The 14,524-nt window shown below is 39.7% G+C and overlaps 2 protein-coding genes across 2 annotated transcripts; both read right to left on the reverse strand.

Moving 5' to 3' along the window:
* Window positions 1-675: 675 nt before the first annotated feature.
* pofut2 (protein O-fucosyltransferase 2) lies at window positions 676-5,047 on the reverse strand. Its single transcript, XM_080477837.1, has 8 exons — window positions 4,800-5,047; window positions 4,426-4,570; window positions 4,196-4,306; window positions 3,466-3,532; window positions 3,142-3,267; window positions 2,862-3,042; window positions 2,623-2,746; window positions 676-1,424 (listed from the first exon to the last, which is right to left on the reverse strand). Exons 1-8 carry the CDS (start codon window positions 4,987-4,989, stop codon window positions 1,271-1,273), a joined length of 1,098 nt encoding a protein of 365 aa, XP_080333963.1. The 5' UTR covers window positions 4,990-5,047; the 3' UTR covers window positions 676-1,270.
* A 2,438-nt stretch (window positions 5,048-7,485) lies between these two features.
* Window positions 7,486-14,175, reverse strand: LOC308119222 (GDP-fucose protein O-fucosyltransferase 2-like). The gene is made up of 9 exons (XM_080479092.1): window positions 13,991-14,175; window positions 12,427-12,680; window positions 12,053-12,197; window positions 11,823-11,933; window positions 11,022-11,088; window positions 10,698-10,823; window positions 10,418-10,598; window positions 10,179-10,302; window positions 7,486-8,980 (listed from the first exon to the last, which is right to left on the reverse strand). Exons 1-9 carry the CDS (start codon window positions 14,164-14,166, stop codon window positions 8,827-8,829), a joined length of 1,338 nt encoding a protein of 445 aa, XP_080335218.1. The 5' UTR covers window positions 14,167-14,175; the 3' UTR covers window positions 7,486-8,826.
* Between the last annotated feature and the right edge of the window lie 349 nt (window positions 14,176-14,524).

Raw genomic sequence — 14,524 nt, forward strand, 5'->3', positions numbered from 1 at the left:
TTTTTTTTTTTTTCAGTTCATTGTGGATTTTACTCCAAAAGCTTAGGGCAGGCCCAGAACAGGGTCGGGTTACTGGGGGAGACGAGTTATGAAATAATCTGGTATGGCTCTTCAAACTGTCAAAATTCTTAAAATATAAGTTCATTATTTTTCTTTTTCCAGTTTTATGTTTGTAGAGCTTATTAACTTGATGAAGTCCATTATCTTCTCTCGAAATGATTCCGAATTAGAATCTCCCTTTATAAGCTCTGATAAAAAAAACCTTGTGGGAGGATTTTCTGAAAGATCTATTAGGTCATGGGAAAATCCCCAATTTGAATCCTTTCTTCAGCGTTTGAAAATCACTAAACGTTCCCTGATTTGAAAAGTACACTAAGAGGACAGATTAGGTTTCATTACTCTCTTGTAAGTCATATTCACTCTCCTGGGAGTGAAATCTAGATCACAGGAGCGACAACTCACTATCTTGATTTCTGTAAAATGTAAATGTTTGTCTCACAAGCATGGCCGAATAGGAAATGTCCATGAAATGTTCCTTTGCAACCCTATTTAAAGTGTTTAAGTATTCTCCATTTTTACACCTTTTAACCTTGTTGTTCTAAGTTATCCCGAGTCTTAAAGTTTCGATGTATAAAGCAAACTGTAGAGTGCTTAGAAGAAAGAATTAGCTGCTTTCCAGGTGAAAATATATGTTATTTATTAAGCCTGTGTGCTTTTTGGTGAGAAACACCGAGTGTAACAATAATTTTTTTTAAAGATGTTTTTACAGAGGGCGTTTGATCAAACATTTCTCAACATTTCTCAATCTGATCACAAGACCTGGGTGTGTCTTCGGAATATCTGACGAGGCCAAAATGAAAAAAAATTCCAAACAATTCCACTATCTCTGTGCATCTTGTGAAATGTCCTCACACCGCCAACATAATACGGTATATTTCTCCCCACTTGTGCTGGCTTTGAAAATAAATAACAGAAACCGTGTAAAACTTGAGCCTGCTCACAATGTCAACATTTCACGTGAAAATATATGAAAATGAAATCGCTGAACATAACAGTAACACGTTTGGCAGAGAAGTCTTGGCATTTTTGAACACAGAGTTCAGTCACAGTGGTCACTACAGACCTGATTGCACAACAATGAAATTATCAAAAGTAAAAAAAAACACAAAAACATAAAAAAAATAATAATAATCTCATCTACTCCACATTAATAAATGCCACTTTAAACACCGCTTTTGGCACTTGTGTGTAAGGAAACTCCAGAGTCACATCAATAAACAATTTTCCAGTGCGTGGGCTGTTCGCATTCTTTCTCCGAGTCCCCACAAAAGCGGTTGTAAGTCATTTTCGGGTCAAAGCCCAGGATCTCCCTCTCCTCGTGGATCCGGAAAGAGAAGGTGGACACGGACGTTCCAATAAAAACTCTGGAAAGGAGCAGGAGAGTCAAAGGTTACAATTGTGCAAAGTACATCATGTGAAGTTGCATGACTAATGCAAGAAGAGTGACTGAACAAGTTTTTCAAGTTGGAATATTTTCCATAGGCAGGTACATCGACTGCTATTCGGACTCAAAGGTTGAGCAGGACAGGAAGCAGATCGGTTATTCACACTTTTTTTCCCCGAGAACGAGTTTCCCATTTTGAATCTCGTAAGTCAATCTGATATTACAGTTTTTCTGAATTGTTCACAGGCCATTACTAGTTCCTGAGACACAATGACCACAGCATGTCACTCATGCACCACAGCTGTGAGCGAAGTCTGCTCAGCTCCTGCTTTACACCCAAATTTCGGTTCGAAACTAAACTTGTTTCAAAGCACTCCTACTATGCCCACTGACTCGCCACACGGGTAAAAACCTGTCACGCAGTTTTAGAATGAGGGACCAGAGCTTATGTATGTACTGTCTGTAGTAACACTGGACAAAGCAAAGGCCGAAGTCATTGTGATGAATGGAAAAGTTGTTTTCCATTGATCACAGTGTTTTACACCGAGCACATCAGTGTCCAATGAGTCCATATGTCTACTCATATGATGGTTTGTACGTCATTTGAAAACAAAATGCAATACTGAGAAGATATAAATATTGTTCTGAATGCAAAAGGTAATTTTGCTGGAGAATTGAGGGATTCTGACCATGGTGTGTGTGTTTTTTTAATTGTGTGTAGAGTTCTGAGAGTATGGGGCATGCGTTCAGAAAATGTGAGTAAATAATGGAGAAAAACTGTAAGAGGTATAAAAACATTTCGCTTTGAGTATCTTTTTAAGTCATTGTGCTGAAGTATTTCTGAGACCTTTCACTTACAATAGAGTGGTAAAGTTAATGTCTCTCTCCGTTAATGGACGCTTATAGATCTTCAGGTTTATGAACAGCAACAAATGTATGCTGGTTAAAATCTTTCTATGAGGTATACTTATTGATGTCATACACACCTCAACACTACGAGAAGCTTTGCCGTTTTTACTTTTTGTGCCAATAACACATTACAAACACTTGTAACTGACAACTTTTAAAAAGTAAAGGTATGTATCTTCCGACACGATTCTATGAAATCTATAGATTTCATGTTATATTAGACGTTACACAAACCGGAAAAGCATGAAAGCCTACGAGGAGTGCAGTACCTTGCATGAGCACAAATCCACTGGTCAATGATGGCCACGCCGCCATCTTTAAAGAGCTCCAGGTCCTCTGGGGAAGGCTCGAAACGCATCATGTCTGGCAACAACTTCTTCAGCTCCTTCAGTTCTGCATGGGTCAAAATGATTTCAGATGAATCAGAAACAAAGACAAAATGTATTTCCATATATCTATGAGATTGGGGGGGATTATTTCACATTCAGTATTCCCTATCATCCCCTACCTTCCTCGTCGGCATCCGTTGCAACAAACACCTTGTCCAGTTTGTGCTTCTTCATCAAGAGTTGCATTTTTTTCACTGCTCCTTTAAGGCTGGGCACATCCTCTCGGTGACCCCAGATGAAATCCTTCCGGCGCAGGTGGACTCCCAAGTATGGCCCACCTTTAGCTGAGCCCGGCTTGGCCTGAGGAGGAAATCCCAAAGAAGCAGAGACACTTAATATTGCATGTGCATTTCTACAACCTTCACCACGATAATGGTGTGGTGAGATACGCTGGGTCACCTTCATCCGAGTCCAGTCCTCGCTGTATATGGTGCCGTCTCTGTCATCTGTAGAGTTGAGGTATTTTGCCCTGAAGTCATCTCCGATTAATCTGAGGTGCTTTGCGAATACCATGCTGCGACGGGTCTACGCCCCACACAGAAAGTTGCAGAAATCAATCACACGAAACTGCAATGTCATATTAAATGTTATTCTCAATTATGAGAACACAAAGACGGGAGTGCTAAAAACAGTACACATAGATCAGATCATAAATCATGGGCAGAAAAACTGTCGACGAACCCCTGACACCAACATTTCTCCTACCAAGTATGCTCTACTTACATCCCAGTAGTCTTTCCCAGCGTAGTGGTCATGAAGGAGCGTCTCTGCTCGGTCAAGCATAACTGAGCTGCAAAATGAAAAGATATCAGGCTTATCCAAGAGTCAACTCTTTACTGTAAACAATACCACACTTAAAGAACAAAGGTGTCGGTGAGTTAGTGTGTAATCTTGAAGAGACAATGGAAGCAAGCAAGGTGGCACTTCTAATAGTACGATGAATAGCCAAAATATATATCTTTATGCAAATAAAAAAACTTTCAGCAAAAATTTGGAACTGAAATATTGTATAAAAAAGCAACCAAGCACAACTTGCATACAGAATTCAATAGAAATCAGAATGAATAGTTACACCATTCATGGCTAAATAAACGTGCAAACACAGAGTTTTGCTTTGTTCACACAAGTAAGACAAGTAGGAAGTAGGAAGCCAAGCAGTGAAGATTTGGCGACTTGATCATGGCCGTGACCCACAAACTCAGCTCTGCTGCTCATCCCGCGAATGCATGTTCTTTAGAAATGTGGCCTCATTCAAATGGGAAATATGTAGGCTTTTGAAAAGTACAACATTTATCACCAAGAGGTGTCATTACAACAAAGAAATATTTGATCAAACACATACATTCTTTACTTTGTGTGTGTGTGTGTGTGTGTGTGTGTGTGTGTGTGTGTGTGTGTGTGTGTGTGTGTGTGTGTGTGTGTGTGTGTGTGTAGTGTTGCTCTGTAGACTCACGTCACTGTGATGTTGTTCTGAAGAACGGGGGCCATGATGGAGGCGTGGCCCTGTGCCGATACGCATTTTACATTTCGAGCCCTCGTCTCTTCGAAGCCCCAAAACCAACCCCTGGGAAACAGGTGGGGTGGATGAGAAAGAGAGGGGCGTGTCAGAATAGTAACAGTTTATTTCTAATTTACATTAGCTGTGTAGAAAAACTTGTGTAATAAGTTTTGTTTTGCTTTTACCTGGAGTAGCCCTGTTTATCTTTGGAATACATCAGCTTTTCAATGCATGGCCGTTCATCAACTTTTTCCTCCCATTTCCCATCAGTCCATCCCTCGGCATAGTTTTGTAATACCAGAATCTGGTCTATGAATGGGCCTCCATTCTCTATATGCAAGAGAAGAATCAGAATTAGCTGAGTAAAGATGAATCCTCATTTTTAACTCAATAAAAACAATTGCAACTGGACAAAATTTATTTGCATTAAAATATTTAAAAGCAATCAATCCATTCACCCACCATGTAGCAAACATTTTTCCAAATGCTCACAGGCAAAATAAATGGTCACCTTTCCAAAAATGTTCCCTCGTATGCGTCGCCAAATTTAAATGCTCACCAGCAATGAACTCCTCATACTCAATGACAGGTACGTTGGCCTGCAGACTCGTGAGACTGAAGAATTCTCCCCATGGGATGCGAATCTGGTGGATGTTGGGAGTCTGCCAGTGGTAGAGGCGACCCCATGGAGGAAGAACCAAAACCCAGTCATCCCCGTTCTTCCTCAACGTCTTCACCAGGGAGGCCATGCGGATATAGACATCTCTCCGGAGATTAAAACCCTCCGGAGGGTTCACGTCATACAAGAGGTAACTGAGATGACAAGAGGGGACATTTAAAAAAAATTTTTAAAATAAGCACAGAATGACAAAATGAAGGACCGTGCTCTTCATTCAGTACCTTTACAGTTCATCAAACAATCTTGAATACAGTTGAGTACAAATGGTTTTAGCATATCAAATGCAGGGGAGGAAGTTCTTACAGATACTATGTATAGTTTGATCATGAAGGCAGCAAGATGTGATTGAAGTTTTTGAAGACATTTTTATTTTGCATCTAATTATTTTCATTCATATCCTCTGTCACCTTCAATCTAAAGGACACGGTCAGTTCAAAGGCCTTACGAGAACTCATGGAAGCTCTCACGTAATAAGTACACCTTCAAAAACTTGCATGCAAATCCAGCTTGTTAGAAAGACCATGTTGTGGGAGTGGGGATAGACTCAGTACAGGTGATCTAGGAGAGAAGTATATGGTTCAAACTGAAGGCAATCCTGAGTATTATCTGTACTCCAGTGGTCATCAAACTTTATAACCTTTATTTTAAAATAGTATTTTTAGCATCCATCTTATGTAGTGCTTTTTACTGTTCAGGGCTGCGAGATGCTGGAGCCAATCCCAGCTAACTACTGGTGAGGGCAGGATACACGTTTGTGGACTGTGGGGGGAAACCGGAGAACTTGGGGAGAACATGCAAACTTCACACATAAAAAACCTCAGCCTGTATTTGAACCAGGACCTCCTTGCTGTGAAGCAAGATCGCGAGCCACCAATGTGTATACACTGACATCTATTTTTTTTATTGTATTTTCTTGTTTAATATTTTACTAATATGATATTCTATTGACTATCAGCAATTATTGTAGAGCACCGCATTTAAGAATGTATAAAATCACATTTTGACACAATAATACTGTATAAATTATATATTTAAGATAAATGAATTTACCTGGAGCAAAAACAATAGTTTGTGCCGAGGAACTAAAATACTGAATGGATGAATGAAGCAGGATGAATTTTGCGTGCATATTTATATATTTGACAGCCTGTAGTGGCTTGCAAAATGTTTAATTAACCAGGCAAACCGCAAACATCGCTCGTGTTTTGATGATTTGATTGAATAACAATGTAAGGGACTCGTACATGAAAACTCGTACTGCAGCGGCAGTGTGACTCTTCCACAGGGAAAAGGAGAAAGGAAAAACTAAGTCACAAACTCCCCAGTCACTTTATGTCTCATCCTTATGAAACAAACATTCACAACATGCAATTCAAGACTTACGCATTGCGACTTTTTAAAATGTTTACCTTTCATCCAAAATTGAGTTGAAAATATCAAGATATCAGAAAAATGTTATGCAGCATTGTGTGACCTGTAGCGTCCTTTTTGTAGTTTTCCAGCTTCGTCAGGAATTCTGTCAATAAGATGCAGCTGGGCTATGGCATCACACAAAGTACAAGTACATTCCTGACATTGCAGGACTCACCGGGCTCTTTATCATCTTTGGGCCATGAGAAACAAGGACAGAGGTGACATGTGACACTATTGCATTGTTGAACATCCATTAAAAAAAAAAAAAAAAATCAATTACAGAGGCGGTCATACAAGTTCTGAAGCTTGACAATATCATGTGCGAGAAACGTGTGAAAGTTTCCAGTAAGCAGAGTGAAATCCTCCTGAGAAATACTGGTGTTGAGGTCCTTCAGCTCACCATTGTGCTTTTTAAATTGAACCCATTTAAACCAAACAACAGTTCCCCTCACCCCATCAAAATATAAACATTAGAGTACCGTAATCAACGTTTTACAAATTTTATGAACGATCTCTCTTTCCAATGTTAACAGAATGCTTTACATTTACAAGGTTAATAGAACACATATGTACATGCAGGAAAGGGAAATCGTGTTAAATAAAGTGACACACAGCATATAAAAAAAACAGGGAACATACAGTGTCCCTTTTGTACAAATACTGAATATAAATGTGTGTAAGCTAAATAAATAAAAGGATTTGCACTTGTGAGAAATACGGGCTCTCCGCTTTACTCGCATGTTGTTAATTTAGCTTTTCGGAAGCCTCAGTGAAAAACGGACGTGCTCCATTACATAAATCTCATATCGCATACAAAGAAATGACGGTGGGGAATTAAAGTGTTTGTTTTTTATAAATATATAACTGATATAAGCAGGAGTGGCTATGCAGGGCGCTCGGACTTCATAGTAATTTTGTTTGTTTGATATTTGCTGTTTGCTTTTAATTTTCAATAGAAGGGATTAATTGAGATAAAGGGGCAGAGAATAGAAGTCCTTCTTTCTGCTCCCTTTCAATCAGGAATTTGAAAACTTTTGTTCTGTATTGTATTGAATTGTTTGTTTGTTGGTTTTTACAATGAATGAAATAAACTAATCTAATCTATGTCTTCTGTAGAGGGGGCTGCCGGTTTTAAACATTTTTTTTTTTTTTTGTGTACTACTTGTTTTTATAATTTGTAACTGAAACTAATGTCAGTTGAAGTAATCTTGGTTCTGAATATCTTTTTTTTTTTTTTTTTCAGTTCATTGTGGATTTTACTCCAAAAGCTTAGGGCAGGCCCAGAACAGGGTCGGGTTACTGGGGGAGACGAGTTATGAAATAATCTGGTATGGCTCTTCAAACTGTCAAAATTCTTAAAATATAAGTTCATTATTTTTCTTTTTCCAGTTTTATGTTTGTAGAGTTTATTAACTTTGATGAAGTCCATTATCTTCTCTCGAAATGATTCCGAATTAGAATCTCCCTTTATAAGCTCTGATAAAACCTAGTGGGAGGATTTTCTGAAAGATCTATTAGGCCATGGGAAAATCCCCAATTTGAATCCTTTCTTCAGCGTTTGAAAATCACTAAACGTTCCCTGATTTGAAAGGTACACTAAGAGGACAGATTAGGTTTCATTACTCTCTTGTAAGTCATATTCACTCTCTTGGGAGTGAAATCTAGATCACAGGAGCGACAACTCACTATCTTGATTTCTGTAAAATGTAAATGTTTGTCTCACAAGCATGGCCGAATAGGAAATGTCCATGAAATGTTCCTTTGCAACCCTATTTAAAGTGTTTAAGTATTCTCCATTTTTACACCTTTTAACCTTGTTGTTCTAAGTTATCCCGAGTCTTAAAGTTTCGATGTATAAAGCAAACTGTAGAGTGCTTAGAAGAAAGAATTAGCTGCTTTCCAGGTGAAAATATATGTTATTTATTAAGCCTGTGTGCTTTTTGGTGAGAAACACCGAGTGTAACAATAATTTTTTTTAAAGATGTTTTTACAGAGGGCGTTTGATCAAACATTTCTCAACATTTCTCAATCTGATCACAAGACCTGGGTGTGTCTTCGGAATATCTGACGAGGCCAAAATGAAAAACAATTCCAAACAATTCCACTATCTCTGTGCATCTTGTGAAATGTCCTCACACCGCCAACATAATACGGTATATTTCTCCCCACTTGTGCTGGCTTTGAAAATAAATAACAGAAACCGTGTAAAACTTGAGCCTGCTCACAATGTCAACATTTCACGTGAAAATATATGAAAATGAAATCGCTGAACATAACAGTAACACGTTTGGCAGAGAAGTCTTGGCATTTTTGAACACAGAGTTCAGTCACAGTGGTCACTACAGACCTGATTGCACAACAATGAAATTATCAAAAGTAAAAAAAAACACAAAAACATAAAAAAAATAATAATAATCTCATCTACTCCACATTAATAAATGCCACTTTAAACACCGCTTTTGGCACTTGTGTGTAAGGAAACTCCAGAGTCACATCAATAAACAATTTTCCAGTGCGTGGGCTGTTCGCATTCTTTCTCCGAGTCCCCACAAAAGCGGTTGTAAGTCATTTTCGGGTCAAAGCCCAGGATCTCCCTCTCCTCGTGGATCCGGAAAGAGAAGGTGGACACGGACGTTCCAATAAAAACTCTGGAAAGGAGCAGGAGAGTCAAAGGTTGCAATTGTGCAAAGTACATCATGTGAAGTTGCATGACTAATGCAAGAAGAGTGACCGAACAAGTTTTTCAAGTTGGAATATTTTCCATAGGCAGGTACATCGACTGCTATTCGGACTCAAAGGTTGAGCAGGACAGGAAGCAGATCGGTTATTCACACTTTTTTTCCCCGAGAACGAGTTTCCCATTTTGAATCTCGTAAGTCAATCTGATATTACAGTTTTTCTGAATTGTTCACAGGCCATTACTAGTTCCTGAGACACAATGACCACAGCATGTCACTCATGCACCACAGCTGTGAGCGAAGTCTGCTCAGCTCCTGCTTTACACCCAAATTTCGGTTCGAAACTAAACTTGTTTCAAAGCACTCCTACTATGCCCACTGACTCGCCACACGGGTAAAAACCTGTCACGCAGTTTTAGAATGAGGGACCAGAGCTTATGTATGTACTGTCTGTAGTAACACTGGACAAAGCAAAGGCCGAAGTCATTGTGATGAATGGAAAAGTTGTTTTCCATTGATCACAGTGTTTTACACCGAGCACATCAGTGTCCAATGAGTCCATATGTCTACTCATATGATGGTTTGTACGTCATTTGAAAACAAAATGCAATACTGAGAAGATATAAATATTGTTCTGAATGCAAAAGGTAATTTTGCTGGAGAATTGAGGGATTCTGACCATGGTGTGTGTGTTTTTTTAATTGTGTGTAGAGTTCTGAGAGTATGGGGCATGCGTTCAGAAAATGTGAGTAAATAATGGAGAAAAACTGTAAGAGGTATAAAAACATTTCGCTTTGAGTATCTTTTTAAGTCATTGTGCTGAAGTATTTCTGAGACCTTTCACTTACAATAGAGTGGTAAAGTTAATGTCTCTCTCCGTTAATGGACGCTTATAGATCTTCAGGTTTATGAACAGCAACAAATGTATGCTGGTTAAAATCTTTCTATGAGGTATACTTATTGATGTCATACACACCTCAACACTACGAGAAGCTTTGCCGTTTTTACTTTTTGTGCCAATAACACATTACAAACACTTGTAACTGACAACTTTTAAAAAGTAAAGGTATGTATCTTCCGACACGATTCTATGAAATCTATAGATTTCATGTTATATTAGATGTTACACAAACCGGAAAAGCATGAAAGCCTACGAGGATTGCAGTACCTTGCATGAGCACAAATCCACTGGTCAATGATGGCCACGCCGCCATCTTTAAAGAGCTCCAGGTCCTCTGGGGAAGGCTCGAAACGCATCATGTCTGGCAACAACTTCTTCAGCTCCTTCAGTTCTGCATGGGTCAAAATGATTTCAGATGAATCAGAAACAAAGACAAAATGTATTTCCATATATCTATGAGATTGGGGGGGATTATTTCACATTCAGTATTCCCTATCATCCCCTACCTTCCTCGTCGGCATCCGTTGCAACAAACACCTTGTCCAGTTTGTGCTTCTTCATCAAGAGTTGCATTTTTTTCACTGCTCCTTTAAGGCTGGGCACATCCTCTCGGTGACCCCAGATGAAATCCTTCCGGCGCAGGTGGACTCCCAAGTATGGCCCACCTTTAGCTGAGCCCGGCTTGGCCTGAGGAGGAAATCCCAAAGAAGCAGAGACACTTAATATTGCATGTGCATTTCTACAACCTTCACCACGATAATGGTGTGGTGAGATACGCTGGGTCACCTTCATCCGAGTCCAGTCCTCGCTGTATATGGTGCCGTCTCTGTCATCTGTAGAGTTGAGGTATTTTGCCCTGAAGTCATCTCCGATTAATCTGAGGTGCTTTGCGAATACCATGCTGCGACGGGTCTACGCCCCACACAGAAAGTTGCAGAAATCAATCACACGAAACTGCAATGTCATATTAAATGTTATTCTCAATTATGAGAACACAAAGACGGGAGTGCTAAAAACAGTACACATAGATCAGATCATAAATCATGGGCAGAAAAACTGTCGACGAACCCCTGACACCAACATTTCTCCTACCAAGTATGCTCTACTTACATCCCAGTAGTCTTTCCCAGCGTAGTGGTCATGAAGGAGCGTCTCTGCTCGGTCAAGCATAACTGAGCTGCAAAATGAAAAGATATCAGGCTTATCCAAGAGTCAACTCTTTACTGTAAACAATACCACACTTAAAGAACAAAGGTGTCGGTGAGTTAGTGTGTAATCTTGAAGAGACAATGGAAGCAAGCAAGGTGGCACTTCTAATAGTACGATGAATAGCCAAAATATATATCTTTATGCAAATAAAAAAACTTTCAGCAAAAATTTGGAACTGAAATATTGTATAAAAAAGCAACCAAGCACAACTTGCATACAGAATTCAATAGAAATCAGAATGAATAGTTACACCATTCATGGCTAAATAAACGTGCAAACACAGAGTTTTGCTTTGTTCACACAAGTAAGACAAGTAGGAAGTAGGAAGCCAGGCAGTGAAGATTTGGCGACTTGATCATGGCCGTGACCCACAAACTCAGCTCTGCTGCTCATCCCGCGAATGCATGTTCTTTAGAAATGTGGCCTCATTCAAATGGGAAATATGTAGGCTTTTGAAAAGTACAACATTTATCACCAAGAGGTGTCATTACAACAAAGAAATATTTGATCAAACACATACATTCTTTACTTGTGTGTGTGTGTGTGTGTGTGTGTGTGTGTGTGTGTGTGTGTGTGTGTGTGTGTGTGTGTGTGTGTGTGTGTGTGTGTGTGTGTGTGTGTGTGTGTGTGTGTGTGTGTGTGTGTGTGTGTGTGTGTGTGTGTGTGTGTGTGTGTGTGTGTAGTGTTGCTCTGTAGACTCACGTCACTGTGATGTTGTTCTGAAGAACGGGGGCCATGATGGAGGCGTGGCCCTGTGCCGATACACATTTTACATTTCGAGCCCTCGTCTCTTCGAAGCCCCAAAACCAACCCCTGGGAAACAGGTGGGGTGGATGAGAAAGAGAGGGGCGTGTCAGAATAGTAACAGTTTATTTCTAATTTACATTAGCTGTGTAGAAAAACTTGTGTAATAAGTTTTGTTTTGCTTTTACCTGGAGTAGCCCTGTTTATCTTTGGAATACATCAGCTTTTCAATGCATGGCCGTTCATCAACTTTTTCCTCCCATTTCCCATCAGTCCATCCCTCGGCATAGTTTTGTAATACCAGAATCTGGTCTATGAATGGGCCTCCATTCTCTATATGCAAGAGAAGAATCAGAATTAGCTGAGTAAAGATGAATCCTCATTTTTAACTCAATAAAAACAATTGCAACTGGATAAAATTTATTTGCATTAAAATATTTAAAAGCAATCAATCCATTCACCCACCATGTAGCAAACATTTTTCCAAATGCTCACAGGCAAAATAAATGGTCACCTTTCCAAAAATGTTCCCTTGTATGCGTCGCCAAATTTAAATGCTCACCAGCAATGAACTCCTCATACTCAATGACAGGTACGTTGGCCTGCAGACTCGTGAGACTGAAGAATTCTCCCCATGGGATGCGAATCTGGTGGATGTTGGGAGTCTGCCAGTGGTAGAGGCGACCCCATGGAGGAAGAACCAAAACCCAGTCATCCCCGTTCTTCCTCAACGTCTTCACCAGGGAGGCCATGCGGATATAGACATCTCTCCGGAGATTAAAACCCTCCGGAGGGTTCACGTCATACAAGAGGTAACTGAGATGACAAGAGGGGACATTTAAAAAATTTTTTTAAAATAAGCACAGAATGACAAAATGAAGGACCGTGCTCTTCATTCAGTACCTTTACAGTTCATCAAACAATCTTAAATACAGTTGAGTACAAATGGTTTTAGCATATCAAATGCAGGGGAGGAAGTTCTTACAGATACTATGTATAGTTTGATCATGAAGGCAGCAAGATGTGATTGACGTTTTTGAAGACATTTTATTTTGCATCTAATTATTTTCATTCATATCCTCTGTCACCTTCAATCTAAAGGACACGGTCAGTTCAAAGGCCTTACGAGAACTCATGGAAGCTCTCACGTAATAAGTACACCTTCAAAAACTTGCATGCAAATCCAGCTTGTTAGAAAGACCATGTTGTGGGAGTGGGGATAGACTCAGTACAGGTGATCTAGGAGAGAAGTATATGGTTCAAACTGAAGGCAATCCTGAGTATTATCTGTACTCCAGTGGTCATCAAACTTTATAACCTTTATTTTAAAATAGTATTTTTAGCATCCATCTTATGTAGTGCTTTTTACTGTTCAGGGCTGCGAGATGCTGGAGCCAATCCCAGCTAACTACTGGTGAGGGCAGGATACACGTTTGTGGACTGTGGGGGGAAACCGGAGAACTTGGGGAGAACATGCAAACTTCACACATAAAAAACCTCAGCCTGTATTTGAACCAGGACCTCCTTGCTGTGAAGCAAGATCGCGAGCCACCAATGTGTATACACTGACATCTATTTTTTTATTGTATTTTCTTGTTTAATATTTTACTAATATGATATTCTATTGACTATCAGCAATTATTGTAGAGCACCGCATTTAAGAATGTATAAAATCACATTTTGACACAATAATACAGTATAAATTATATATTTAAGATAAATGAATTTACCTGGAGCAAAAACAATAGTTTGTGCCGAGGAACTAAAATACTGAATGGATGAATGAAGCAGGATGAATTTTGCGTGCATATTTATATATTTGACAGCCTGTAGTGGCTTGCAAAATGTTTAATTAACCAGGCAAACCGCAAACATCGCTCGTGTTTTGATGATTTGATTGAATAACAATGTAAGGGACTCGTACATGAAAAATTCATCGGACTGACAACGTTTACAAGGCGTCCAGGTGAGTATCGACAACACTGGTGACACTGGAGTACTGAACAAAAATGTAAATCCAAACGATTTCCCGATCAGTGGTAAAAACAGAAGCACTATAATGCCCATCATGAAACTCACGTTAGCATATAGCAACAGGGTTACACGGAACGTAACAGCGGACTCACCGCAGGTCTCTCGCGGCGGCAACGGACACGGTGGGCGCGTGGCTGGCACCGAACACATTGTCACCGCTCGCGGTTTGAAATGCTGCAAAAGCGGCGAAAGCAGAAAGAAAGAACGCGCCAAAAGAATGCCTGGAAGTGAGGAGTAATAGTGGTATATGCGGTGCACTGTGCGCCATATTTTTTTTTCAGCCACGCACTTCCGGAAAGCGAAGCAGCGTCCGTTCAGTTGCCTGGCAACCACAGGAAATGTAGGCGGGACATACCTTGGGACGAACCATTGATAAGATTTCATGGGGTTACATTAAATTTGAGTCAAACTAAAGATATTCACTGCAAGCTTGCTTAATTCCGTCGTTTTGCATTGGTTGCGACGAGTGTCACTCATAGTAAATCAAACGCCCAATTATGAACTGTCAGATTAAATGTTTGTAATTTTACTTTGCTCCAGAAAAATCCTAATATCGACATGATTTTCCACGCTGAAAGCACGTCTCTTTACAAGAGAGAAAACCATCCTAATTAAATTGACCTGAA

The sequence above is a fragment of the Lipophrys pholis genome (assembly GCF_963383615.2).
Source record: "Lipophrys pholis genome assembly, chromosome: 13".
Classification (NCBI taxonomy): domain Eukaryota; kingdom Metazoa; phylum Chordata; class Actinopteri; order Blenniiformes; family Blenniidae; genus Lipophrys; species Lipophrys pholis.